This window comes from Sus scrofa, chromosome 7 (genome assembly GCF_000003025.6).
Source record: "Sus scrofa isolate TJ Tabasco breed Duroc chromosome 7, Sscrofa11.1, whole genome shotgun sequence".
In the NCBI taxonomy this organism is placed as follows: domain Eukaryota; kingdom Metazoa; phylum Chordata; class Mammalia; order Artiodactyla; family Suidae; genus Sus; species Sus scrofa.
The window spans coordinates 47913369-47940392 of record NC_010449.5 but is presented as its reverse complement, the minus strand read 5'-3'; the positions used below and the strand labels follow the sequence as shown (position 1 = coordinate 47940392).

At 58.0% G+C, this 27024-nt stretch overlaps 2 protein-coding genes across 5 annotated transcripts in view; one reads left to right on the top strand and one right to left on the bottom strand.

Moving 5' to 3' along the window:
• ADAMTS7 (ADAM metallopeptidase with thrombospondin type 1 motif 7) overlaps positions 1–20995 on the top strand; it is a 75131-nt gene extending 54136 nt beyond the window's left edge. The window contains exons 15-24 of one of the 2 annotated variants that reach the window (XM_021098839.1): positions 842–1086; positions 1374–1515; positions 3469–3595; positions 3983–4196; positions 4507–5844; positions 6808–6960; positions 7377–7550; positions 7632–7778; positions 8618–8780; positions 10972–20995. In XM_021098839.1, coding sequence (XP_020954498.1) covers positions 842–1086; positions 1374–1515; positions 3469–3595; positions 3983–4196; positions 4507–5844; positions 6808–6960; positions 7377–7550; positions 7632–7778; positions 8618–8780; positions 10972–11129 — 2861 coding nt within the window. In that variant the 3' untranslated portion in view covers positions 11130–20995. The other variant, XM_021098838.1, reaches the window with a different exon arrangement.
• Positions 13106–27024, bottom strand: part of TBC1D2B (TBC1 domain family member 2B) — an 87908-nt gene continuing 73989 nt past the window's right edge. The window contains exons 11-13 of one of the 3 annotated variants that reach the window (XM_021098841.1): positions 21635–21820; positions 19756–19877; positions 13106–16376 (exon numbers count right to left, since the gene is read on the bottom strand). In XM_021098841.1, the coding sequence (XP_020954500.1) occupies positions 16181–16376; positions 19756–19877; positions 21635–21820 (504 nt within the window). In that variant the 3' untranslated portion in view covers positions 13106–16180. Of the gene's footprint in view, positions 16847–19755; positions 19878–21634; positions 21821–27024 lie in introns of all 3 variants that reach the window. The other 2 variants (XM_021098840.1, XM_021098842.1) reach the window with 2 other exon arrangements.

The window sequence follows — 27024 nt, the reverse complement described above, 5'->3', positions numbered from 1 at the left end:
GGCTGCTGTGGGGCTTTGGCTAGTAGGCCAAGAAGCTTTGATTGCATCCCAGAGATGCAGTGCAGCATGGAAGGTGACCCTCAGACCTCAGAGTCTGATTGATAGCCCCGAAGAACCCTCTTGCACGTCGCTTAACCTCTCTGTGCCTCAGTGTCCTCATCTGTGAAATGGGGATGACAGTAGTACCTGTCTCATGGGGTTGTGACGTGTGTAAAATCCTCAGGATAATGCCAGGCCTGTGATAGGTATTACTTGGTGAAAGAACAAAAACAGATTCTGTGGGCATGAGGAGGATGCCCCAGGAATGGGCCCGGTCAGGTGGGGTTTTAGAAAGGGCGTGCTGAACCCAGGTATAGGGGGCGGCCCCCCCTTGGGACAGGGGGACCAGCTAAGGGCTCCTGGAGAGGGTGGGGGGGTGTGGATCATGGGGGCAGGACTTGAACCCTTTTGAGGCTTTGGAGATGTAGGATGTAGGGCACATCTGAGCATCTGTCTTTGGGGAAACTCAGACTATTTCTTTTTTCTGCTTTTTAGGACCACACCCACGGCATGTGGGGGTTCCCAGGCTTGGGGTCCAATTGGAGCTGTAGCCACAGTGATGTGGGGTCCAAGCCGTGTCTGTGATCTATACCACAGCTTACGGCAACGCCAGATCCTGAACCCACTGAGCGAGGCCAGTGATCGAACCCGCAACCTCATGGTTCCTAGTTGGATTCGTTTCTACTGTGCCATGATGGGAACTCCAGGAAATTCAGACTCTTAAGTTAACGCAGGGGCAGGTGGGAAGAGAGATCGGGTGAGGGAAGCTGACCCTCTTACCTCCACACGGCCCCGCCAACAGGGTATGTGGACGTGGGGCTGATACCGGCTGGGGCTCGCGAAATCCGCATTGAGGAGGTGGCCGAGGCTGCCAACTTCCTGGCCCTGCGTGGCGAGGACCCGGATAAGTACTTCCTCAACGGCGGGTGGACCATCCAGTGGAACGGGGACTACCAGGTGGCAGGCACCACCTTCACGTACGCACGCACTGGCAACTGGGAGAACCTCACATCCCCTGGTCCCACCGACGAGCCTGTCTGGATCCAGGTGACTGCCTCCTGGGGCCCAGGTCGAGGGGAGCACACGTGGGGTCCATGGGACCCAGCCCCCGGCAAGAGCAAGCGAAACTTAGGGCAGTCATGGGGCCTGGTCCTTGGCCCAGCCTTGTTGCTGGGGGCTCCGCCTCTGCCTCGGTTTCCCTGTCTCTCAAATGGCCCTGTGATGTAGCCCCAAGTTGCAGAGGCGGCTGGGGTTGGCTCTTTTAGGATGGGCGGCAGGTCTGGGCTGGGGGAGAGGGTGTCTCGTGCTCATGGGCCCCCTGCTGCCTGCCCCAGCTTCTGTTCCAGGAGAGCAATCCCGGGGTGCGCTACGAGTACACCATCCACAGGGAGGCGGATGGCCACGGCCACATCCAGCCGCCCGAATTCTCCTGGCACTATGGGCCCTGGACCAAGTGCACAGTCACCTGTGGCACAGGTGAGGCGAGGGGTGGGCATGGCTGCTGCCCGGCAAGGCCTTTGTCTCGGGCAGCAATGCTCGGCTTCAGCTTCTGGCTCATTGGTTATTTGCTGGGCTGCCTGAGCTGGGAACCTGCTTCCAGACCTCCGTTCCCCCAGCTATCAAATGGGCCAGCAATAGGCCATCTCATCTCATGGGTTCCCTGGGAGAGTAACCGAGGTATGAGGCAGGCACAGTAGATGGCCTCCCTCTTCTCATTGCTCGGCTCTGCAGGTCCTGTGCCTGTAGGTCTGCTCCATACCTGATCCATTCGTGCTGCAAAGCCTTAACCTGCAACCCGGTCAGGGTGGGCTCCTTCCCCTCCTCCAGCTCCTGCCTCAGATGGGCTTCCCTGAGAGCCCCTTCCTCCTTGGTGCCCTCCCACCCTTCCTGGGAGGTCCAAAGCCTGACAGTCCCTGGGCTGCTGCCCCAGGAGGAGTGTCCCCAGAGCAGGGGAGGGGAGGGAAAGGGGGAGAGAGGGAGGGAGCCGGCATGAGACACGGGTCTTCCCACCTCCCTCTGAGCCCCGTGGCCTGTGCTCCTTGTTCGCTTACTCCTTTTTAATTTTTTATAAGAAGTATAACAATCTGACTTAACTCTCACACTCCCCTCCCTGTGGCTCCGTCAGTCTCCTGACCCTCAGTGTCGAGGGGTCTCAGTATCAGGCGTCTGGGGACAGAGGCATTAGAACATTCCTTAAAGTGCTATTATGATGACAAAATGACCACCGAACCACTAAAGCAAGGTCAAAATCTTCAAAAGCTGCTAAAAGTGTCCTACCCCATAGAAGTATTGAATTTACAAGTGTGAACACAAGTACATTTGATGAGCCAGACACTGGGGAATTGTCTTTCACAAATTGGTGGCTTCCCAAGTGGACAGATTAGGCGCGTGTCGAGTGGCAGGGTCCTGATGAGTGGTGGCTGGAGCAGATAAGGGTTTATCTGTCTTCACGGACAGAAGCCCCAGGGTGCACAGTCCAAGCTGGCTGGAGGGCCCCAGACTCCCTCTCTCAGCCCCGCCGCCCCTTGTGTAGCATGAGGTGGCATCATCAGTCCAGGCAGGAAGCCAAAGGGGTAAGGGGGCCGACTCTGGGGAGGGACTTGTATGTTTTTCTCCTGGCACGACTGTGTCCCAGACCCCCTGGCTGCAAGGGAAATCTGAACAGACCCAGAATTCCACCAGGGAGGGAGGAGAGGTGTGGATGGGACACTGGAGGCTCAGGGCAGGGGCTAGTCCCTCCTCTAGGCTTGTGGGGGGAGGCAGGGTGAAGGCAGAACCTGCTGGAGTTGGTTCCACCACTGGGCCTCAGCTGGCTGTGTGTGTGGGGACAAGCACAGCCGTGCAAAGGCCCAGCGGCAGGAAGAGGCAGACGGTGTGAGCAGTGACAAAGCTAGTGTGGTGCAGGGAGCAGGGGCCTGTGGGGCCCGGAGAGGAGGCCTCGCCGGGCACTCTGAGCGGTTTCTTCTCCACACTTGCTGGGCGCCTCACCTGCGGGAGGGTGCAGTCACGGGGCTGGCGCTGGGCTGTGGTCAGATGTGGCACTGGTGGTGCTCTTACCGGGTACCAGGCACAGGCTGAGCCTGCACCTCCGTGACCACATGATCTCTTCATACATGGGCTTCAAGCAGGTCTCGTCACTCCCACTTAGAGATGAAAACATGGAGGTTCCAAGAGGTGGAGTGAGCTGCCCAAGGCCTCCCAGCTAGGAAGGTGCTAGAACCTCCACACTCCACTGTCTTCCCAGGGGCGGGATGATGGCGGGAGGACTCAGTGTGGGGAGGGCCTGCCTTCCTCATGTCAGAGGCAGTGAGGCCCTGTTCTGGAAGGGTTCTGAGCAGAGTGGGTATAGCTGTGGCTTTGGGTGCAGTGGGGCTCAGGCAGGGGGCACCTTGGGTGCCGGGCCCAGGTTGAGCCCCTGTGGCCTCCCAGGCATGCAGCGGCAGAGCGTGCACTGCACAGAGCGGCAGGCGGGGCCTGTGGACGAGAGGCACTGTGACCCCCTGGACCGGCCCGACGACCGGCAGAGGAAGTGCAGCGAGGAGCCCTGCCCTGCCCGGTGAGCTCCCCCCACCCCTGTGCCCACCAGGTCCTGACGCCCAGGTCCCTCATGGGGGTCCCTGGGAGGAGCAGAGGGAGCTGGGCTCTTGGCCTTTCTTCCCAACCAGCACCTGGGCTCCCCTCTGCAGCCAGCATCAGCTAGGGGCATCCCTGGTCACTGGTGTTTGGGTCCCTGGATAGGGATCCTGGCCACTGGTCTTGCTCCCCTGCCCCAGGGTTGAAGGTGGCAGGAGCAAAGGGGGCTGTGCCCTGTCACTGGGCTTTGGGGGCCAGGGCGCTGACCTGGACTTGGAGCCCTGGGGAATAATCCGTTGGGCTTGGACCTGACCTTGCTTGGATCCCAAGGGCCTAGTCCATGCTGATGCCGCCTGTGTGCCCCCTGCAGGTGGTGGGCAGGCGAGTGGCAGCTGTGCTCCCGCTCCTGCGGGCCTGGGGGGTTCTCCCGGCGGGCTGTGCTCTGCATCCGCAGTGTGGGGCTGGATGAGCAGAGCGCCCTGGAGCCTCCCGCCTGCGAACACCTACCCCGGCCCCCTGCTGAAACCCCTTGCAACCGTGACGTGCCCTGTCCGGCCACTTGGGCCGTAGGGAACTGGTCTCAGGTGAGCATCAGGATGGTGTCCCCAGGTCTGCCTCTCAGTCTTGGGCTATAGGGAAGCTGAGGCAGCCTCTGGAGAGCTCTTGCTGCCAGGTACTCTCGTGGGAGGGAGGCTGGCACATTTCAGGTTCAGCCCTGTCCCCAAAGGGGCTAGGATGCCCTGGGAGGTCACAGGCCACAAGTCATGGCCTTGAGCTGGTTAGGGCCAGAAAGGGCTGGCAAGGCCCTGTGCAGTAACATTTAGCAGTGGGCAGGGCTCCTTGCCAGGCCCCAGCTTCTCCTGGCCTGAGTCCCTCACCTGGCGTTCCCTTTAGTGTTCAGTGACGTGTGGGCCAGGCACTCAGCACCGAAGCATCCTCTGCACCAATGACACCGGTGTCCCCTGCGATGAGGCCCAGCGGCCAGCAAGCGAGGCTGCCTGCCTTCTGCCACCCTGCCTGCAGGCCGTGGACACGCCGGGCCCTGAAGGCTCAGGCAGTGGCTCTTCCAGCCACGAGCTCTTCAATGAGGTTGACTTCATCCCTCGGCGCCCGGCCCCACGCCCTCTGCCCCCCTCACCCCCCGAGCCAGCTGGCATGGGCAATGCCATCGGGGAGGAGGACCCCAAGATGGGCCTGCCTGGGCCTGTGTTTGTGGATGACTTCTACTATGACTACAATTTCATTAACTTCCATGAGGACTTGTCCTACGGAATCTTCGAGGAGCCTGACACAGACCTGACAGGGGATTGGATGCCCCCACCCCTGAGCAGTCCTCCTGAGCCCCCCACGGGCACTCCCGTGCCTGCCACAGAGCCTCCTGGGGCTGAGAAGGAGGGGGCTGTCCCCGGGCCCCGCTGGGCTGGTCACTCCCCTCCCCCGCCCTCGGAGCAGACCCCTGGGAACCCCCAGCTCAATTTCTTGTCTGAGGAGGATGCCCCCATTGGAGCCCCGGACCCTGGCCTCCCCAGCTTACTTTGGCCCCCAACTCCAGTCAGCCTGGAGACGCCCATGCCCCCTGGCAACCAGACCAGCTTCCCCGGAGGGGAGCACAGCCAGGGCCAGCCACCCCTGCCCCCACCCCAGGGGGAGAGGACCAATGAGGTTTCCGAGGATAATGACGAAGCCACAGGCCACAAAGCACCGTACCTTCCCCAGAAGCCCAGCCCCACGTCGCCCTCTTTGCCCTCCATCAGCACCACCCACTCTTCAGGTCCCAACATGGTAGAGCTGTGGACAGGCAAGGTTGTGGCCTGGGACCCAGCCCTGGACAGTGGCCTGGGGCCCCAACCTCCTCCCACAGCCGCTCTGCCAGACACATGGGGCACGGACAGCCCCCTGGAGCCAGGGAGTCCCACCCTTTCAACCCCGAGAATGGCTCTACAAGATCTGCAGACAGGGGCAGTGCCAGGAACTTTCCTTCGGACGGCCCCAACTGGCCTAGGAAACACACCTTGGGTGACTGCCCTTAGCCCAGGACCCTTGGGCCAGCCTGAGTCCCCCAACTCTGATGAGTCCCCAGGCCCTGTGCTCCTGTCCATACCAGCTCAGGACAGTCTGGCCAACAGCAGCAGAGCCCCTGCCCCGCTGGTCCCCAGCCCGACTGAGGCGGAGGCCCCTGTGTACCTGCCAGCCGCCAGGAACGCCAGCTGGGAAGTAGGAAACTGGAGCGAGGCAAGTGGTGCGGGGGCAGGGTGCGGGTGGGGGGGTGAGCAGGACCCTGGAGGTGAGCAGAGCCTTGTCTGTCTGCCTCCCAGGGAACTGACTGCCTCTGGTGGCCACAGGCTCTGTAAACAGGGAGGAACGTTGCCCGGCTCGGTCATCCTGCCCTCTGTGTCCTCCTGGGGCCAGTCTGCCCATCAAGCCTCAGTTTCCCTTCTGAGCAGCAGGGCAGGCAGGGGTATGTGGCCCTGGATGCCCAGAGCTCAATCCTGAGCAGCACAGGGGGCGGCTGGGAGGGCAGGGCAGGCACGGCAGGCACAAATGAGGGGCAGCCAGGAGGAATGTTGCTCTTGTGCTATGGCTTGCATGCTCCCAGGAGCAGGGAGCTCACCCCAGACAGCTGTGTTGACAGGGAAGCCTCCCACAGCCCCCAGGCCCGGTCCTGCTCAGTGGTCCCACCAGGGTTTGCCAGGGCTCTGCCTGGCTCCTCCAGGTTCAGCTCCATCCTTGCCACCTGGCTGTCCCCTCAGTGGCTCCACTTGCTCCATCAGGGGCTGTGAGGGCCTGAACTGCATGGAAAAGAGCCAGCCTGTGTCCTGCAGCCCCTCTCCCACCCAGACAGCCCCAGATTGTCACCGTAGGGGAAGTGAGCTGCCTCTGTTCAGATCCCTGGTTTTGGTGTTGGAGGGACAGGCTGAGGCCCACTGAGGAAGCACACTTCCTTCCCAGTGCTTCTGGGAAGCAGTGGGACATCAGGGCCACTGCACATGTGTGTCCTGTGAGCAGGGACTGTTGTTAATTGCTAGGGGATTTGACTTTCTATCTTCATGGTTCCCTTGGGAGATGGATGGAGGAGTCCACTCTGCAGATGAGGAAACTAAGGCACTAGGTCCACTTGATGGGCAGCCCCCTGTCGGAGGAGCCGGAGGGAGCAGTGATCTGTCTCCTCATGGCCTCTGCGTCCTCTGCCCCCAGTGCTCCACCACGTGTGGCCTGGGTGCTGTCTGGAGGCCCGTGCGCTGCAGCTCCGGCCGGGAGGAGGACTGCATCCCCGCTGGCCGGCCCCAGCCTGCCCGCCGCTGCCACCTGCGGCCCTGTGCTGCCTGGCATACAGGCAACTGGAGCAAGGTGCGTGGGCACGGAGAAGGTGGGCGGCCTCAGGCTGCAGGGTGGAGCCCTGGGGCCCATGGCCTGTCTTGGGATCAGCCACAGCCACCAGTGAGGACTGGGGAGGTGGGGAGGGCTCTGTGCCGCGTACCTTCGTACTTGAATTTCTAGTCTCTTTCCAGTCATTGCACCTTCGTGAGGCTTGGCCCACCCCAAGCCTTCTCCGTTGTCTTTGGGGTTTCACTTTCTCCTTGTTCCTCTCCTCCATCTGTCCCCTCCTGGGGCAGCCCCTGGCCAGGCCGCCTGCCGCCCAAGGCTGACCAGCTCTGACCTCTCACTGGGATTCTTAAGGGACTTGCCCTGGAGGGGGTTGGGGGCCCAATGCCCGCCTAGCCACAGCCCTCACGGGGTCCACACGCGTGACCCTTGGCCTTCAGTGCTCCCGCAGTTGTGGCGGGGGTTCTTCCACGCGGGACGTGCAGTGCGTGGACACGCGGGACTTCCGGCCACTGCGGCCCTTCCACTGCCAGCCGGGGCCTGCCAAGCCGCCTGCCCGCCGGCCCTGTGGGGCCCAGCCCTGCCTCAGCTGGTACACCTCTTCCTGGAGGGAGGTGAGGCCTGGGGCTCTGGGATGGGGGTGGGGGTGTCCTCAGACCCGGGCAGCGCCCACACCCCTTTCCCTGCCCTCCCAGTGTTCTGAGGCCTGCGGCGGGGGCGAGCAGCAGCGTTTGGTCACCTGCCCAGAGCCGGGCCTCTGCGAGGAAGCGCTAAGACCCAACAGCACACGACCCTGCAACACCCACCCCTGCACACAGTGGGTGGTGGGGCCCTGGGGCCAGGTGAGCAGGCAGGGTAGGAGGGGGGCACCTTTGTTCACCTGAGGAGTTGAGTGTGCACTGTGTGCCCGGCTCTCTGTGATCAGTGGGGTGACCAGTGGTGGCCCGACGAGGTCCCCACCCTGCTATGGCTGATGGCTGCCAAGGAGGCAGACTGAAAACAAGAGACGTGCGCCATGGTGTCGGGGAAGGTCTTCGGAGGAGGGGACTTTAGAGCGAGACCAAAGGGTCAGTGATGTGAGGGAGGGGTGTGCAGGGTCCTGGGGCAGGAGTGACAGGTGCTCAGGGGACTAAACAAAGAAAGGCCAGGCTGGCCAAGGGGGGATGAGTGTGGCCAGTGAGGCCTCGGGTGGGCAGGACCTCTTCCTGCCAGGCCTGTTTGGAGCTCACAGGTTTAGAAATCTCAGTCCTTGTCCCACTGGCTGCTGAGGGACCCCGGGAAGGCCGCTTTGGCAGGCCTTGGTCTTCTCATCTGTAAAACGGGGCTTCGAGGATTAAATTGAGTCATGTAACAAGGAACTTAGCACATGGCCTGGCACAATGTTGGGCACAGGTTAAATTTATCTTTAGGAGATTTTAAACAACATCAGACCCCAATTGGTAACACAAGGGCCTGACTCAGGATGGTGGGCCTCGTGTCCACTGCCCTGCAGCCCCTCCCAGACCTCTCAGGCATGTCCCGTCTTGTGGGGGGCTGGCAGCTTCCCCCCGTCCTTGGGCCCTCCTCCAGGTCAGGACTGACCTTCTAAGGAGCCCAGCCTCCTAGCGAAGGCAGTGGCTGCCCGGATGCCCCCCTGCAGGGCAGGCCAAGGGGAGGCTCACCCCTGCCCCGCTCCCTGCAGTGCTCAGCCCCCTGCGGTGGCGGCGTCCAGCGGCGCCTGGTCAAGTGCGTTAATACCCAGAGTGGGCTGCCCGAGGAAGACAGCGACCAGTGCGGCCACGAGGCCTGGCCCGAGAGCTCCCGGCCTTGTGGCATCCAGGACTGCGAGCTCACAGAGCTGCCACGTGAGTGCCCCGACGGCTCTCAGTGGGGAGATGGGGGTCCTCAGGCCATTGGGCACCAGCTGAGGGGGAGCCTCGGAGCAACTGGGGCTGTGCTGGGGTGGGGCCCCAGGGGAGTCGTCCCCCCGCGGGCAGCTTTGTTGAGTGCAGGGGAGGCATGGAGGTTGCAGCCTCAGCCCCTAGTCTGTGTGTGACCCCAGGCAAGCTCTTTTCCCTTCTGGTCTCAGTTACGCGCCTGCCCCCAGAATAAGGCTGGGATGTCCCTGAGACAGGGCCGCAGGCCGGGGTGAGCCCAGCCCAGGCTCTGGCCTGTCCGCTTCCTGGCCAGGGGAGGGCTGCCCGGAATGAGCAGAGGAGCCGCAGGAAAGGGCCTCCCTCCTGGGGTCCTGCGAGCTCCCAGCAGCGGGTGGCTTCCTGGCCAGCTGGGTCCTCCTGGAGGAAGAGCCTCTGCCAGAGGGGGCTCTGGACACACACACACACTTCCTTCCTGCAGCATAGCACCCCCGCTGGCCCCATCCAGCGGTGCTGAGCACAGAAACTGTGGTCCTGGAGTCACTCCTGGCCACCCCACATCCCTGTCCAGGCCGCCACTCTTAGAGTGTAAAGGCACAGACGACCCCTGTTCTCCTAAGTCAGGTCTTAAGGGGAAGGGCCCGGGACGTGCTCAGAGAAGGCTGGCTGCTTCCTTTCCCTCGTGGTCACCGCATCGCCCCTCATGAGGTTAGGAAGAGCGCCTCGAGCTACCTCTGAAAGTCATGAGAACCCAGCAGCTTCTGTGCTTATCACGTCTGACCCCTGCTCCTAGGACAAGGTCCCCCCAGGACAAGGTCCCCCCAGACTGGCTCCTTGGCAGTCCTTGGACAGGCCCAGCCTAGCTACTGCTGTGCTTTGCTGCCCATGCCACTGGCCAGTGTGGTCTTCCTGCCCAGGTCTCCTTACCTCGAGGCCCAGCAGAAATCCCACCCACCCTGAGCACCCTGCCCTCAGCATCCATCCACCGAGCGCCTCAGCGCCTCCCGCGCACAGCCTCAGGCTGGCTGCTGGTGCCCAGGTGAGGAGTCAGGGGCGGAGACCAGCCAAGGAAGTGACTGCATGTTGAGACCCTGGAGTCCCCAGGATGTTTTGATGCTCTGTGGGGCTGTGTGGCAGGACGTTTGGAAAGCCTGTTAACTCCAGGGTGTGTAGTCATCGTGCTGAGGCAGCGGACACAGCTTGGCCACATCCGTTGGCCTGTGGAGGTGGGGCTCTGGAGAGGTTAAGAAACTGGCCTGAGGTCACACAGCAGGAACAGGTCTGCAGCTGCGTATGTTAGAGCTGCTCCCCAGAGCCACAGTGGAGGAGCCAGCCTGCTGCCTTGTGCCCTCTGCTGGGACCCAGGAATGTCCCAGGGCTGCCAGTTGCCTTCCTGCTTCTCTTCCCCTGGGGTGTCAGCTGGAGTGAGCAGGGCCAGGCGGCAGCTGGGGGCTGTCAGAGGCGGCGGGCGCAAGGCCAGGAGGCTGGAAGCAAGCCGCGTCCCAAAATAGCTTTGATAAGCACAGGGCAGGAGAGCCTGCCAAGCCTCAGCCCCGGACAGGCACAGCCGGCCTGCAGCCTTCCTCTGGCCACCCTCAGGAGGCCTGGGTTCCGCTGATGGGCTCTATGGTCCAGGTCACACCTGCTCTCTCTGGGCCTCAGTGCTTGGCCTGGCTGATGAGACCTGGTATGTGACCCACAACTGAAGCTGAGTATCACCCATGTGGCTGCAGGGGGTCAGGGAGGCCTGACAGGTGCCTTTGGGCAGAGGGAGGTGGCAGGGCTGGAGGGCAGAGGCCGCTGTAGGCTGGCCTGAGGCACCTGGGACCTTAGTTGACATGTCAGGTTGCTGGAGCCTGCGGGGACAGAGAGGGGTGGCAGGCCCCTTGACTTCTCATGAGCACTTTCCTCTGGAAACCTGAGCCCAGCAGTGCCAGTGCTCCAGCCCTGAAGGTGGGGGCCAAGGCCAAGTGGGACAGACTAACAGCTGGAGATCTGCAACTCAGGTCCAGGGGAGCCCCTCTGGAAACAGCAGGCCGATGCTTCGGTGGTGGCTGCAGGTCCCCTTAAGGCTGCTGAGGGGCAAGGAGAGGGCCTTGGTCAAATCTCAGGGAAGCCATGCCACTTGGGTACAGGCAGGAACGGGGCTGTTCTGGTGTCTTGACCCTCCCTCTGCCCCCAGGCTGTGAGCGCGATCGCCTGTCGTTTGGTTTCTGCGAGACTCTGCGCCTGCTGGGCCGCTGCCAGCTGCCCACCGTCCGCTCCCAGTGCTGTCGCTCCTGCCCCCTGCCCGGCCACGGCGCCCCCTCCCGTGGCCATCAGCGGGTCGCCCGCCGCTGACCCACGGCCCAGCCCAGCCAGGATTCCCAGATCGACAGACACACAGACCTCAGCGCCCAGCACGGGCCGCGGCGGAGCCCCTGTCCCTCGCGCCCTCATGGTGCTAACCCGCCCCTGCCAGCGGCAGGCTGGGGACCCCTCCCCTCAGAAAAGGTATTTTTTTATTCTAACAGTTTGTGTAACAATTTATTATTATATTATTATTATACATAAACGAGCATCTACTGTTTTGAAGTGCAGCTTGGCTTCCTCTTGGGCGGGGGGATTTGAGGTCAGAAACTCCAGCTCTGCCGCAGCAGAGACACCGCCTTTTCATCTCCACCAGGGGGAGAGGGCGGCTGAGAAGCCCGCAGGACAGGGCCCTGGGGGCAGGAAGGCCCAAAGGGAAGGCCGAGGCCTTGTGAGCTGAGGGCTGCTTCCCAGACAGGTGTGCTCAGGGCCTCGGTGGGTTGGATGAGGGGTGGTGGGAAGCTTTTCTAGGCACTGGGAGCAGTTTTCAGAGGCCTGGGGGGATGGTCCCTACTCACCATCCTTCCACACCCCTTAACTTCATGCGCCCCACCCGGGGCCTTGGCGAGGAGGCTGGGGAAGGCCTGCCACTAGCTCCATAAAGTGGCCTGTGCAGGCTCCCTGGCCCTTACCTCTGGCCCTGTGCCTTGGACTTGACCGTTTTACCATGTCCTCCCAAGTTCTACTCCTGGACAGGGTTCGCCCCCTTCTCCAGATGGGGAAACACCACTCATGTTCTGTTCTCGGGTGTCGGCCACTCGCAGAGCGTGATGGGAACTGGTGGTCCTGGAGCTGAGTGTGGGGGGCATGAGGGCACTTGCCCTGGGCCCCATGGCTCCTCGTGGCTTGCTGTGTGTTCTGAGAGTGGGGTGGGGGTTGGGGGGACCCTGAAAATCACTCCTTGGGGACAGAGACCAAGAAATAGTATCAGAGGCTGAAGCAGTTGACAAGTGTCTCCCAGGACAGGACTGGAGTTAGAAAGGTGCTGTCTCTGATCCCACATCACACCCTATTTAGTCATGAGCACATTCTACGGGGCTGGAGTGAGTACCCTACTTTGAGATGAGAAGCCCAAGGCTCTGAGAGGGAGGGGTCTGGCCCAAAGCCATGCGCCCGGACCGTAGGCCTTGAGCGCCCACCTCCCGCTGTGACTAGGTGGGAAGGTGGCCCTGAGCAGCCCCAGGGTAAGTCTGCACAGAGAGTCCCAGCAGCACTGCACTGTCCGAGGGTGGAGGGGTGTCAGGCTTGCTTCCTGTCTGTGTTTGCAGCAGCCGGCTGGCCCAAGGAGGCCCTGGGGACCCATGCTCTGAGAAATGGCTTCCCAGAGCTTTCCAAGGTCACAAGCGCAACCCCTTACAAGGGACAGGAGCAGGGCCCCTGACCCACACAGCCAGCAGGGGCTACCAGTTCCAGCTATGCCATTGCTGTTGTGCTGTGACCTCAGGCATCCACAGCTTCCCCATCTCCTCCCTGCTCTGTCTGGGAGTCCTCACTGGCTCCCCCCACCGTCGTCACACTGCGGAAAGACACTGGGTCTTAATCATTCTCATGTGTTTTTCCAACAATAGGGGGTGAGGGGAGTGGTGTCCCCGGTGGCAGCTGGGCCTGAGCTGTCAGCCCAGGCAGGAGGCAAACAACCCATGACTCAGGCAGAGCTCGTCACAGCTGGTGGGAGGGGGGTGCCCGCCTCCCTGTGGCTGCTTCAGCTCCTGGCTCCCCGCCCACCCAGAGCCCCCAGCCCTCACCTGCAGCCTGGACATGGTCTCAGGGCCTCCCAGGGCTACCACTGCTGACAAAGGCACACTGTGTCCGTCCCCCCCCCCCCCCAGAGCAGCCAAGAACAGGGACGCAGAGACACCCAGCTGGAAGGTGGAGAGCGCCCCCCCCCAAAAAAGCCTGTCCCACCTCTGAGCCCTGGGGGCTGAGTCTCATCACAAGTTCTAGCTGCACTTCAAACCAGAACATTATACAAATTAGTAGTTTATTTTGCCTTTTAGTATGACAATTCCAAAATTTAACCTGAAGGTAAGCACAGAAGCTGCTGTGACAAGAAGGAAAGGGTCACTTGGCAATGCCCCGAGGCCTCCAGTGCCGCACCCAGCCTCCTGCCTGCGAGGACAGCCCCAGGCAGACCCAGCTGCCCAGCACGCAAGCAGGAAGGCAGCACTGTGCAAAGCGAGGAGGGATTTGTGCAATAATACAAACATTTAGTTAAACCCAGACTGGCTATTTGCCTGGAATACTTCCTATATCGATATAATGTAGTTGAAACCAGGATTGTTCCCAGCAATCAACAGTCTTGGCTGCTGCCGGACCGCTGTCAGCATGACTGCAAGTAGCCCACGGCTACCTGGGGTACGAAGTGGGCCCCCACACACAAAAGGGGACGTCAGTGACGGTCCAGCTAGAGGCCAGAGACTGCACAGAGGTGAAGCGCATTCCAGAGGCTCAGGTTTACATAAATACATATGAGGGAGTCGTGCACACAGAAGAATTTGTTATATAAAATAGACGTACATAATCTAGAAAACTTTGATAAAAATAGCCTATAAAAAAATAAACTGTAGTGAAAATATACAAAAGTAAAAAGTATTAACAAATGTTCAACCCATAAAAAACAAAAACCCACCAAGAGGAAAGCTGGAGGTGCCCACCTGGTGTGATGAGGGCGGCTCCCCTTGGGCATGGAGTGTGCATCTGGGAAGCAGGCTGTGGGCTGCAAGGCCCACCTTGCAGGGGCCCCGGGCTGAGGCAGCCCCTGTCAGAGGGCCCCCGACGGGCGCACGAAGGGTACCGAGCAGCTCGTTCCTCAGCGGCACAAGGGGAGGGGGAGCAAGCCCTACGGTTCTAGAGGAAGGAGTGGGCTCCATCCTATTCCCCCGAGTGGAGTAGGGCCAAGCATTCCCGCCCCCTGGACACCCAGTGCTTCATTCCAGAGGAGACCCTCCAGGAAAGCGTTCCTGGCCCCTTTCCTCCCCCATCTCTCCACTCACCCTTGCCAGCTGCCTGGTCACTGATAGTAATCGCCTGGGTAACACCCCACCACCACTCAGGGAATGGCCACACACTGGGCTCTAGCCATACACGGCAGGCTCCTGGGCCCAATTCAGGTGCGTTTAAGGCGGTTCTGTTCCTATGGGCAGCCGTTCAGCCCCCAGGACGTGGCAGTCCCAGGGGGAAAATCAACTTGGGAACTAAAGTCTCAAGGAAGATGGAGCTGATCTGTGGGACCCCAGCTCCACTCTTCCTGCACCTCCTGGGCTACTGTCCCCTAGGCTGACGGCAGCTGTGGGAGGTGGGCTGCAGCCCAGTGGTCCTGCGGGGGTCTGCGCATAGAAGTGAGGCTGCAACATCTGCCTTGGAGCGACCCAACTCCCAAGGCAGCTTCCTCCTGACAACCTCAGACAGCTACTCCCAGAGACCAAAACAATGAGAAAACACATTTCTGATATTCGAAAAGAGACTAAAGCTTTTGGCTACATATAGAGGCCAACTCCCTCTATACAGTGAAAAACCCAATTAACCAGCTTAACCAAACAGAAAAGCTAAGCTCAATCCTTACTATGCTAACTGCTAGAAGACCGACACTTAAGAACCATGCTCTGAAAAAGGCACTTCTTCAGATTACACTGTTTCAATAGTCTACGCATGTTTAATATCAGCTAAGGATTATTTCCAAGTTTTTCCAGGTAGTGTAAAAACAAACAAACAAAAAAACCCATTTAAAATCGTTTCTTTCCTATTCTTTCCTATTGAGTAATACTGTCCAGGAATCGTGCTCTCACACATCAGGCTGGTCCACAGAGTGATTAAGCAAGAACAACCTCCACTGCACAAAGCCCCTGCCAGGCCTTCAGAAAGGTGGTGCTCAAAGTCCCAGCACTACCTGGGCAGCCTGACTTGCTGGGGACAACAGGCGCCCCACAGGGGAGGGCTGCCTTGCCTCAGGGAGGGGAGGACAGCTGCCGAGAACAGGATGCTTCTGTGTGGTGGTGGGAAGGGGACACGTCCGGGAGGGCTCTGCAAAGCTCTGACCCCAAGCAAAGTCTTCCCAGCTGCAGGTCCTGGCAGTGGCCTCCCTGCCACCCTGGCCTGGCGGAGACACTGAGCACGGGCTCTTCCCGAGGAAGCCGTGGGGTCCAGCAGTCCAGCAGCGTTCACACTGCCACTGTACCACTGCCCTGCAGAGCGCCCCCAGAGAAGCTTCCTCCCTCAGCCAAGCCTGGCAGGGGTCGGGGTGGGGGGGTAGGGGGCTGCTTTGTAGGCTCATGACCCACAGGTTCCTTGGAATCCCATCCACATGTGAAGAAGGAGCCAAGAGTCAACACTCAGATGGAAAGGGGAGCTTTGCACAGAGCCTCGTGGCCCGTGTGGGCGGAGTGAGTTGCGGGGTGGGGGTGTCTGGAGGCTGTGCATGAGAGGGGAAACGCTGCGCCAGAAACGGGGGCATGGCTGGCCGTGTGGAGCCGCCAGCAGAAAGAAGGCCTGTGGACAGAATTTCCACAGGCTGCTTCGGCACACGGGATGTGCTTGCTTTCCTAAGGTTTTTTCCCACCAACCTTTATGCCACCGGAAGCAGTCAGACTCTGGCTCAGGAGTGTCTGAAGTGCAGTGGGCATCCTCCCTGGCAGCCATTCAAAAAACACCCACGGCCGCCCACCAGGTACAGGACACCAAGGGGGAGATGGCCGAGGTAAGGTTTTCTAAGCAAGACACAGCAACACAGCCGACAGATGCTGTAAACAGACTCTTGGAAGCAGCTGACTGTAAGCTGGTGATGACCCACCAGGCAGAAAGCAGGGCAATGCGAGCGCCAGAGGCCGCGGCGTGGGGATGGCTGTAAACAGACGAGCCCCCACCCCGAGTGGGAATGAGAAAGTGCAGTGTGGCTCTGACATCTGCCCAGCAGACGTCCAGAGACCACGGATGTGACATTCGGGCTTTGAAACGAGCAGACACGTCCCCGCTATTCACCTTTTTGGCACACTTTGGTTGTGAAGGCAAGAAGAGCAGCGTCGGGGTGGGTGGGGGTTGGGTGGCGCTCAGGTGTCCTCTTCCTCGTCGCTGACCAGCTCGCCCTTGTCAGGGCTGGTGTCCCGTTCACGCAGGAAGTCCTCCCGAATGGCCTCCAGCTCTGTCAGCTCCAGCCGGACCTTCTCCAAGTGGTAGGCACGCCGGTTCCGGATCTGGCGCAGGGGGAATGGGTTCAGGTCCCCAAAGGAGATGCTGATCAGCTTCCTGGCAAGACACAGACGGAGCACGTCAGGGAGGCTCAGGCAGTGCTCACCCTCAGCCCTCATTTCAGCCCAGAGGCCTGAGGGCACGGGGAGTCCAGCTCGGAGGGCTGTGCTCTTGCAGGGGCAGGCTCACGTGGTGGCCTGAATCCAGACACCAGCTCCACCAGGCACTTCCTGTGTGACACAGAGCAGGTGAAGTGCCCTCTTTACAGCCTCCAATTCCATATCTGTACATCGCATAATTAATGGGTTCCTTGGGTTGCTACCGTGGGCACTAGGACGGTGTCTGGCACTTGCTCAGTGACGGTGGGGGCCACATGCCTCTGACTCTTTGGAACCAGCAGGAAGCCTTGCGCAGGGTGTGCTTGGGAAGACTTGCCAAGCTGATGGCTGGGGAGTGAACGGATGCACGATGCCTGGGCAAGCCTGGGGGTAACTGGCAGACCAGTCAGTGGCGTGGCAAGATGCAGTCTATGGAGAAAAGGGTGGTTTATGGGTTTTGTACTTCCCCCAGATCAAGGCACCCAGCTACAATAAACATTTAAAAATCATGGTAATTTGCCCCTAACCACTGGCCAATGGTTTAATAAAAACAGGGCTAAAACGTGCCCTGAGGCGTGGCAATGGCTTCCAGCTGTCTCGGGCCACTGCAGAAGCCAGCTCCTCCAGCACTAAGCAGCAGGGAAGGAAGGCCCTATACACTTACAAACCCCAGGAGAAGCTGTGATGAAACAGAAATGTCACAGGACTTCCTCCTGCCTCTGTCAGAAAACAAACATTTGCTCCTGCTACTCCTCAGTCACTCGGGCTGCTTTACCATGATGCATACATAAGAAAGGTCACACGCCCTTGGCATTCCTTCCTCTCATGCTTTTAACCACCCTCTCCTCGGGCCTCACTCCAAGCCAGGGGGTGCTCCTGCAAGAAGGGAAAGGGCCAGAAAGGCTGGCTTTAAGGCCCGGCTCCCCGGAGCATGTTCTAGAACTCGTGAGTGAGAGAGGCTGGAGCCCAGCCATCACTCAGCGTGGGTCTCTGTGAAAAACAACACTGGCCGGGGACTGGGAACCGGGCCGTAAGACCAGCCCCTTTTCTCCGACAGCCGTCAGTCACAGGCTCCGTATACCTGGGATGGAGGTGCCCCAGGCCCTTCTCTGCTGCAGAAAGCACCGAATCAAACTGATACCGGTCACTGCCGATTGAGGCCTATCAGCGCAGGCTGGGCAGCACGGGAGATGACACACCGCCTCTGCCTGGGCCTGGAAGGTCCAGTCTAGAGATGAGAAAGTGCCCTGTGCCCGCCAAGTTCAGAAGATGACGCTCAGCACGTGAAAGGTGCCTCGAAGTCTTGATTCACAGATTGGTCTAAGCTTTTCTCACCCACACCCCTGACCACATCTGACTCAGAATGCCCTACCTCCTCCTTGGCAGAACCAATCCATGGAGGCAGGATCAATGTTCCTTGGAGCCGCTGGTCTGGGGAACTTACTAAAATACTGGGCCCCAGTCCAGAGGGAGGGCCAGAGCACCTGCAGTGCTAAGGACACCCCAGGTGATGCTGCTGCATCCGGAAGCTCCAGGCCTTGTTGGACCTTGACTTCTGGCGGCAGAGACAGAAACGCTGCATGAGAGCCTCTCACCAGGTGGCGCTGCAGGATCGCAAGACAGAAGGCAGCCCTGCCCTGCCGGCCACGGAGCCGCCTGCCATGCTGACAATGACACCCGCACAAAACTGCCAGGGGCCCAGCAGGATGCCCTCCCTCCCAGGCGTTAGCTGTCAGAGTCAAGTTTACTTAAGACCATTCTTGTCATGTGACCTGATGTAAGATGAAGAAAACGCTCTCAAGGCTCACCCCAGACTCAGTCTTTCACAGGCAAACGGTGTTCTTAGATATACTATTGTTGCTGACATAGCAATAAGCCTGAAAACCTCTTAAAAATCCACTTCCCAAGTAAAAGATCCTAACAACAGTGACAACTTTCGAGGAAGCTGGGTACAGCCTCAGCCCCCATCTCCTCCCGACGTCCACGTCCCTGGTCCCCGTGGCCTCACTCAAGAGAACTAGAGTGTGGTTTTCCAGCCCGGTCCTCCATCCCCTCTCTGGCCCTGCACACTCTCCTGCCCCAAGACCCCCGCAGCAACGGTGCCCTGCAGCTCCCAGCTACAACGCTCCAGGATGTGTGCCCTAGGTTATGAGATAAAATATTCTTATTATGGGTGGCAGTCCACAGAGTTTGAGAAACATGAATAAGCTCCAAATGCCTCTCAGTGAAAGGACTCCCGTGGTTTTCACAAGGTGCCCAGCCTGATGCGGGGGTCCACTCCCATGCAGGAGAGGCAGCTCAGCCCCAGGGCACAGCCAAGGTTAAGGTGGCCTCAGCGCCTCGGGCGGAGGGCGCTGCACCGCCTAGTCAGCAGCAGGGCCACAGAAATCCCCTCGGAGAACACGGCCTCGGCCACCAGGGCCAGAGCAGCCGCCACCAGTGGTCCAGGGCCTGTACGGACAATGAGGGTGGCCCAGAACAGGCAGTAACTGTGCTGGGGACCAAGGGGGCCAAGCGACCCCTGAACCCTTGGTTATCAGGGCCAGAAAGCCGGGGGCCTCCCAAGTTCAAACTTCTCCTCCACTCTCTTCAGTCTGCCCCCTTTGCTACCTCCGGGGCATCGCTCTCCAGGCTACCCCCTCTCTCGCCTGCACCCCCTGGTCTTCCACCGCCAGTCCTGCTCCCACCTGACAGGCCCATCTCCTGTCTCACCCTGCAGGGACTTCCCAACCTCTCAGGATGAAGCACAAGGCCCTGGGCATTGTCCACAAGGCCTGAACAGTCCAGCTCTGTTCCCTCCCAGCCTTCAGCCTCGCCACATTGGCCCCACCCTGGCCACGCCACCCCTGCGGTTCCCCAAACACGCTGTGCTCCCACCCTCTGCACATGGTGCCACGTCTTGCCGCCCCTTCCCAGCCGGGTGCACCCAGCTTCCTCCTGCATTGACCCCTTCCCTGGGCTTCCTCTGCCACAGCTGAGCAAATCAGACCGTCACACTGCCCCCCAAGTTCAATGACAGGGCCTGCGCCTCAGTGCCTGGCAGGGGGCCTACGCATCGTCGACAGTAAGTGCTTGTAGACAGATGAGAATGTTACTCTGGTTGCTGGGACCCCTGTTTGCTGGATGAAGAATAAAAGCATCTTTCACCTTAGTTCCTCCTGAATCTTTGGAGGCCACCAGCCGTTCCCACTCCTCTCCCCTTTCTCCCTGGAAGGAGGCGCCCTCGCTCACTGCTGCATGTCTGGGAAGGCTCTGGCTTTATGATGGCAGGGACAGGCTCGAGGAGGCAAGGGTCAGGATTCCTGCCTCCCTGAGGTCTGGGGATTCCAAGGGCTCACCTAGCATCCAGGATGGTGCGCGTGAAGTACCGGAGATACTTGAATATGGACATGGAATCTTGCAATTTCAGGATCTCCTCTTCCTTGTACTTAAAAAGTGCCAGGGCAAAGCGGAAGATAACCTGTGCAAAGGACGGAGGAGCCTGTGAGGAGAGAAGCAGCGCGGCCGCAGGTGCCAGCTCTGGGGGTGGACAGGCCTCCCTGGGGCCCTGGGAGTGGCCCCTCGCAGCAGACACCTGACCTGATACACAGCTTCTGCTGATGCGAATCTTAATAGAAAACCATTTTCAACAACACTTCAACCCAAACCAAAAATTCCCCTAAGGACTAGAATCTTTGTGGAATCCTTCCACATTCAGCTCACACTTCCAGTCAACAAGCTATAAAGAACTGCAAATAATTTTAAAAATCAAAATTAAGGGTCCTTGGATTCTGAAGCTCTTAGAGAGCCCTACCTCCAGGGGAAGTTTTTATCTCAACTACTGAAACTGGGCTCAGAATGACTGACTTCTGAATATGGTGACGAAGTCAAATTTTTGTTTTACTGATTCTTGGGTAGGGGGGCACCACTTTCAGGCTAGAGGGACTGGACGCCTGGGGGGCCCCACAAGTTCAAGCAGCTTTGGGACAAACCGCTTTGTCCAACATCTGAGGGCACAGGCTGGCCTGTACCAGCCTGCACTTCCTCTTATCTAGAAAGCAATATCTACAGAGTTTAAGTAAGTTGTCTTTCTCTTAACATCCCTACTTAGGCCCCAATAGGAAACACTGTTTAAGCCCTAGTTGAGAACTCTTTTTAATAATGACAGACTAGATTTACAAATTAAAACAGACTGTGTTGGGCAGAGTATGGGGAGATACACGCACTCAAACTTTGGGTGGGAGCAGGAACTGGTGGGGCCCTTCTGCAGCGCAATTTGGCACATTCTCGATGAAAACCACAGGGTCCTTGGGTTCTGGGTTTACCCTGGACCCAGCACTCCCACTTCTAGGACTACACCTACAGATACACTTGCACATGTGTAAGAGACAATTATAAGGAGTCACTGCAGGAGTTCTTGTCGTGGCTCAGTGGTAACAAACTCGACTAGGATCCATGAGGATGCAGGTTTGATCCCTGACCTTGCTCAGTGGGTTAAGGATCCCATCTTGCTGTGGCTGTGGTCTAGGCCGGGGGCTGCAGCTCCAATTCCATCCCTAGCCTGGGAACCTCCATATGCCGCAGGTGCAGCCCTAAAAAGCAAAAAAAAAAAAAGCAGTCATTGCAACACAGTTTGAAGTGGCAAAGGACAGGAAACAACGTAAGTGTCCATCCTCAGGGGACTGTTGTGTACATTTCTGGTTCATCTGTAGGAGACACTGTACAGAGTTTAAAAAAGAAGAGGAGCCAGATCTATATGCCTCAACATGAAACTGTCTCCAAGAAATAATCTGAAAAACATATTTCAGATATACATTAAAAACCCTTCAAAACAAGATATAATACATGGAGAGGAGCAGGCATACCCTGTTACATGAGCTGAATTTACCATGTATTTTATTCACAATTTTTTTTTTTAATACAAAGTAGACTGGGTGGTGGACTTCCCATGTGGCTCACAACAAAATATACTGGGTGGGAAGCTTGTGGGCAGGAGGGCTCTGAAGCTGACCCCTGAGTTTGCCCCAGTCCTCTGCTTACTCTGGGCCTCCACCTCCTCGTCCGGACAATGGGGATAACACTGCCATCTGTGTGACAGAGGTTGAGGCTCAGACTGCAATTCCATGTTTCTGATGAACCAGCAAATGACTGCTGTTTCCTGCAACCCCAGCCTGGCTGCTGAGCTGGCCCTGCTGCTGCCCTGGCCACTGCCCATAGTCAGCCAGCAAGCAGACCCACCTTTGGTCCCTCATAAAGGAAAGAGTCCCATATTTTAAAGAGGATGTCACTAACGACACTGTCCACAAACACCACCAGAAACCAGTTGAACGTGATGAGGGTGTAGTCGACTTTGTACTGTTCAAAGTGGGTGTGCAGTCGAGGCAGCTTCTCACTCATGAGGTCTCTGAACACCCGCTGGTCCACCTGGAGAGGGAGCCAAGGCAAGAAGTTTAGGGGGTCTGCCATGGCACCAAGTAGGCCATCTGGGGCCCCAGCGGGGCTGCTGGCCCACCGCAACACCCCACACGCGGTAGCCTCACTCCAGGGCGGGCTGTTCTGCACCCCAGAAGCAGGTGACCCTGCATACCATAGGTGCTCATCAAGCGCCCGCTGACTGGCCATGGGTCCCATGGCCTAAAAGCCGCTTCTATCCTCCAGAGGCCCTTGAAAACAGGCTGCTGCAGAGCCAGTGGGGAGCCACCCTTGCTAATCAGCGCAGCTACAAAGGGCCCTACACCCGAGTCCCGGGCCAGAGGAAGGGTGAGTATCACCATGAATGCTCATCAGGTATGTACTGGGCTGCGTGGGGCAGCGAGGGAACCAGGACTCCAGAGTGAGCTGCCCCAGTGTGAATGTCAGCTCCACCACTTTCTAGCTGGGTGGCCTCAGGCAGACTGTGTTCTGGACAGCTCTGCGCCTCAGCTGGACGACAGTTAATGATCTTTCACCAGGGCTACTGTGAAGGTTGCATGAGGCTTCGGTGAACCACCAACCAAAACAGGTGGCTGTTACTCACCCAGGCCCAGAGTTAAATCAGGTTCATCCCTGAACTCAAGGAGCTAAAAGACAGTGGGAAGCCAGGCGTAGGGACTGTTAGGACAGAGGTGGCTGGGGCCTGGGAAAGATATGTTCCCAGAGCTTTACAGAGCCCTGGACGGGTGCCAGCCACGCCTGGAGGACAGCCCTGTGCTGGGAGCACGGGACTCTGGGCAGAGAGGGTGTGAGGGAGGCAGCCCCACCTGGCAGGCTCCCAGTCACTGAGTAGACGTCGCCCACAGGCCAGGGGCTTTTCCAGCCTTTGTGTGTGACCCACAGAAAAAATGGATCAACCATCACCCAGTCTATGTGCACAAAACAGAAACAAATGTTTCACAAACAATACTTAGCCCACATTGCAGGGCACACTTTGATGCTTCAATTCTAGTCTATTCAACTTAATTTGGTGCGAAAAAAAAAAAAAAAGGTAGTGCCAACCCACTACACTGATTTCTCTACCCGCATGTGGAAACCGTAGCAGGCAATGAATGAGAAGCATTAAGAGGCTTTAAGCAGAAGAGTGATGCAGCTGGATGTGTGCTTTAGATCTGTTTCTCCACTTGCAAAGGGGGGCTGAGCTGGAGGGGAAGCAAGGCTCCCCGGAGCCCTGCCCCAGCACCCAGGGCAGAAGTGATGAAAACCTGAACTAAGGAGAGGGGGTGGGAGGCCAGGAGCACAGGGAACAGAATTACATGGTTCTGTAGAACCTACGGCCCCGCTGCTGCCAGAGGGAGGCCGCTCAGCACACCTAGGCTTTCCAGCTGGTGCGCGGGAAAGGCTGGATCACAGGTACCAGGGCTGGGCGGTTGGGGGGAGCGTGGGACAAGGTGGTGCCCAAGGGGCATCTCTAGCAGGGTAAGCGCAGCCCACCAGAGACTGAGGCTGGGGCTCCCTCGGGGGCCTCCGCTGGGTGGAGTGAGGTCACCACCTGGGTGGTGAAACTTCGAGGAAGAAAGAGACCAACTGAGGGAGAGTGAGCTGCAAATGCCCCACGGGCCAGAGCCAGGCCGTCCCGGAATGAGGGCAGCGGTGAGGAAGTGCCGGCGCTGGTGAAGGGCACCCACCACCCAAACGGCAGGTACACTGTGGCGCGAGGATGAAGTGGTACAACCATTTGGGAGAACAATCCGGCAACACCCAGAAAATGTGAAGACACTACAGCAGGTCTACGCTTGGGACTGAATCTCAGAAAAAACATGCAAAACTTCCCCAGGTCTATGCTTGGGACTGAATCCCAGAAAAACATGCAAAACTTCCGGTTGCCAATCGGTCAAGACCAAAGGTGTGATAATTTTTGGGATTACTGGGATACTAAAATAACGAGAAACAATCTAGATAATTTTTTTTTTTTTTTTTTTTTTTTAGGTCTGCACCTGTAGCATATGGAGGTTCCCAGGCTAGGGGTCAAATTGGAGCTGCAGCTGCTGGCCTACGCCCCAGCCACAGCAACGCCAGACCTGAGCCGCATCTGCGACTTACACCACAGCTCATGGCAATGCCGGATCCTTAACCCACTGAGCAAGCCAGGGATCGAACTTGCATCCTCATGGATCCTAGTCAGATTTGTTTCCACATGCCACGATGGGAACTCCAAGATAAATGTTAAAAGGACATTAAAATGTCCTTTTCAGGACACTCCAAAACTCTGAGAAATTCAATTGTTTATCCTTTGGGGAAGTGTTTTTGTTTTTGTTTTTTTTTAAGACATCTTGACAATAAAAAAGTTTTTTTTTAAAGAATGTTGGAGGTCTCTTGTAGTGTGGTAGGTTAAGGACCTGGCATTGTCACTACAGTAGCTTGGGTCACTGCTGTGGCATGGGTTTGATCCCTGGCCCAAGAACTTCCACATGCTGTGGGCGCAACCAAAAAATAAATAAATAAAAAATAAAAAGAATGTTTCATAGATTTAAGGAGTTGTTATTGGCTAAAATTTAAATTTTTAAAAGGCAAAGTAACATAAAAAACAAAAACATATTATTTTTTACAGAAATGATTCTAAAGCATTGTAAAGTCATCCTGTGATCCAGAGAGGATAACAAATATTGGAAACAAACATTTTTGACCATTTTGCTTTCTAACTAGGAGAGACAAAATTTCAAAGATCCAAATTGGCTGAAATGAATTATAATTAACTTTTCTTAGAAGACTTAAAAAAACCCAGAAAGACATTAAAGTTATAAAACCACCCCAGGGTGTACAAAAAGTATCAGCCTCTCACCTTCTCACCCCCAACCACTCCCCACCCCTGCACCACCTACTGAAAAGCAAGTTATAAAAGCGGCCCATTGTGCCCTTGGGTAGCCGTAATGACAAGCCATGCCTGGACATTCTCTTTGCTCAGTTTCCCTGGAAGTGGGTCTGCCTCACTTCCTAGTGATGGGACTTCTTTCCTGCCAGGGCTATTCCATCCCTTGGCATTTAAACAATGACTGCGGATGTGCATACACTTCCAGCTTGGCCCTGGCCAGTGCTGGGGATCAGGTGCTGCATTGAAGGGGCTATAAACTGGCAAGGGAGATGGACCACTGACCACTGGACCAAGTGATGGTGATGTGATCCATTCTGCACGGAGGGTCCAGGCTGAAGGTGCCTGAGAGGAAGGAACCAGTCAGCTGGCCTTGAAATGGGAGACCAGGCACACACCTGTCCTCCCAGGTAGGTGGCAGATGGTGCTGGTTCTTGAGGCTGCCCAGTGATGGCAGAGGGCTGGTGGGGAGCATACTGCCAGGGGATGCTGGCTGGGGCCTCTGTTCAGCCCCCCTGAGCTTAAGAGGACATGGAAAGACTATTCATCTCTCTGTGTTCAGTGCCTAGTGAGGTCCTGGCACACAATGTGCGCTCAGCTGAGGGGACAGACGGAGAGGCTGCCGAGCATCTGGACTGCAGCACAGCATGCAAGGGCCTTGGGCCCTGGGCTCTGGCAGGAGGTGGTCTGCAAAGCACAGCCCTAGGGGCTGAGTGCACACACAAAGCTACCCCTGTTTTAAGAGTGGCCTTATGCAATTCCATCATAGGAGAAAGTGAAATACATCATGCCCATTTACCCGACTGAATATTACAGCCACCAAATATGATGGTTGAAAACAATATAATGATAGGAGAAAATGCTCAGGCTGTCATGGGAAACAGCCAGGAAAATCAGTCTCTCAATTTGGGTACCTAAAAATATTTGGGGGGGGGGGGGCGAAGGCAGGAAGAGAGGACAGGAGGCAACCACAGTGATGCAGGAGAGGGGAGGGCGACCTAACAGTAGTGAGGGGACCAGGGGAACAGATCTGCCGGGCAGGTGGCAGTGATCAGAAAGAGCAACTCCACGGACAGAGAGGGAGGAGGACTCAGGACTCAGGCTGACTCAGTTCCAAGCCTGGAGGACTAGCACTGAGGGAGCAGCATAGGCGCTAAGAGAGGACAGTAACAGGGGTCCTTCCAGAGGCAGAAATGCAAACAGAACATAAAACTCAAGGCCCAACCAGGAAACAGAAGCCACACCAAACATTTATAACTGGGCTTCCCAGGGATATGGGCACACTGGTAACAGAAAAGCTGAGCAGCCAGACAGCTGACGGTGAGGCAGCCCAGAGGGCATGGTGGGGAGGCCATGGCCAGGATGGAGTAGGGGGTCCCTACTGGCACCGAGAACCCATTGGTCAGGTGGCAGTGCCTCGGAGGAGACAGTCACTGGCAGAGGCAGTGCCCTGACCTAGAGGGAGAGACCTGCCTTCAGCTCCCTCCCCAGTCCTGCCAGTGGCTCCAGCAGCTGACCAGGAGCTGGGTACCAGCGTACGGGCCCAGCTGTGGGGACAAGAGTAGAGCAGGGGAGGCGAGAAGTGGCTGTGGGCAGGCAGGCCAAGTGTGGAGTGTGGTACGAGTGTGGAGAAGATGACGCAGTGGAGCTCGGACACCAGCAGAGCTAAGGTCAAGAGACAGAGGGCTCATGGGCAGGACCGGGCCAAAGGTCAGACAAGGAGGAGGGCTGCCGGCGGCGAAGCAGGGAAAGGCCGCTACAGAAGCCAGTGATGGCAGCAGCCTTAGCCCAGCACAAGGAAGAGATGTCCTGAGCTGCAAGGGCCAAGGGTCTGGTCAAAACCAGGACTGTGCCAAGCGGGGACAGAACCCCTGGCCTCTCGCAGCCCACATCATCCTACCCTGCCCCTGGCTTCAGACTCCAGGAGTGGCGGGCATGAACTGTGCCACTGAGATCTCCTGCTGCAGGCGGTGACTGACGGCCCCAGGGCTGCCCACTCCAGATCCATCACCTCATTTGCTTACAGAAGCCATGCTTCGTTCCTGTGAGACGTGTGCGCCTTTAACAGGTGACCTTGGCTTGAGGAGTCCGCACTGGCCTGGCCAAAACTTTCTCAGAACCGCACAGCAGGCTGGGATCTTCCCCACCCACCCAAACCTCCTTCCTTCCCCAGGTCTGGGGATTTCTCGGAGCCTTCCCCGCCCCTCGGTCCTTCGCAGGGGTTCCCCTCATAAATCTCTGGCACGTCTGCTTCTGCCTTGGCCTCTGCTGCTTGGAGAAGTTGAGCTAACACATCAGACTCCCCAAGCACCCCTGGATCGTAGCTTAGCCAGCCAGGCAGGCCAAG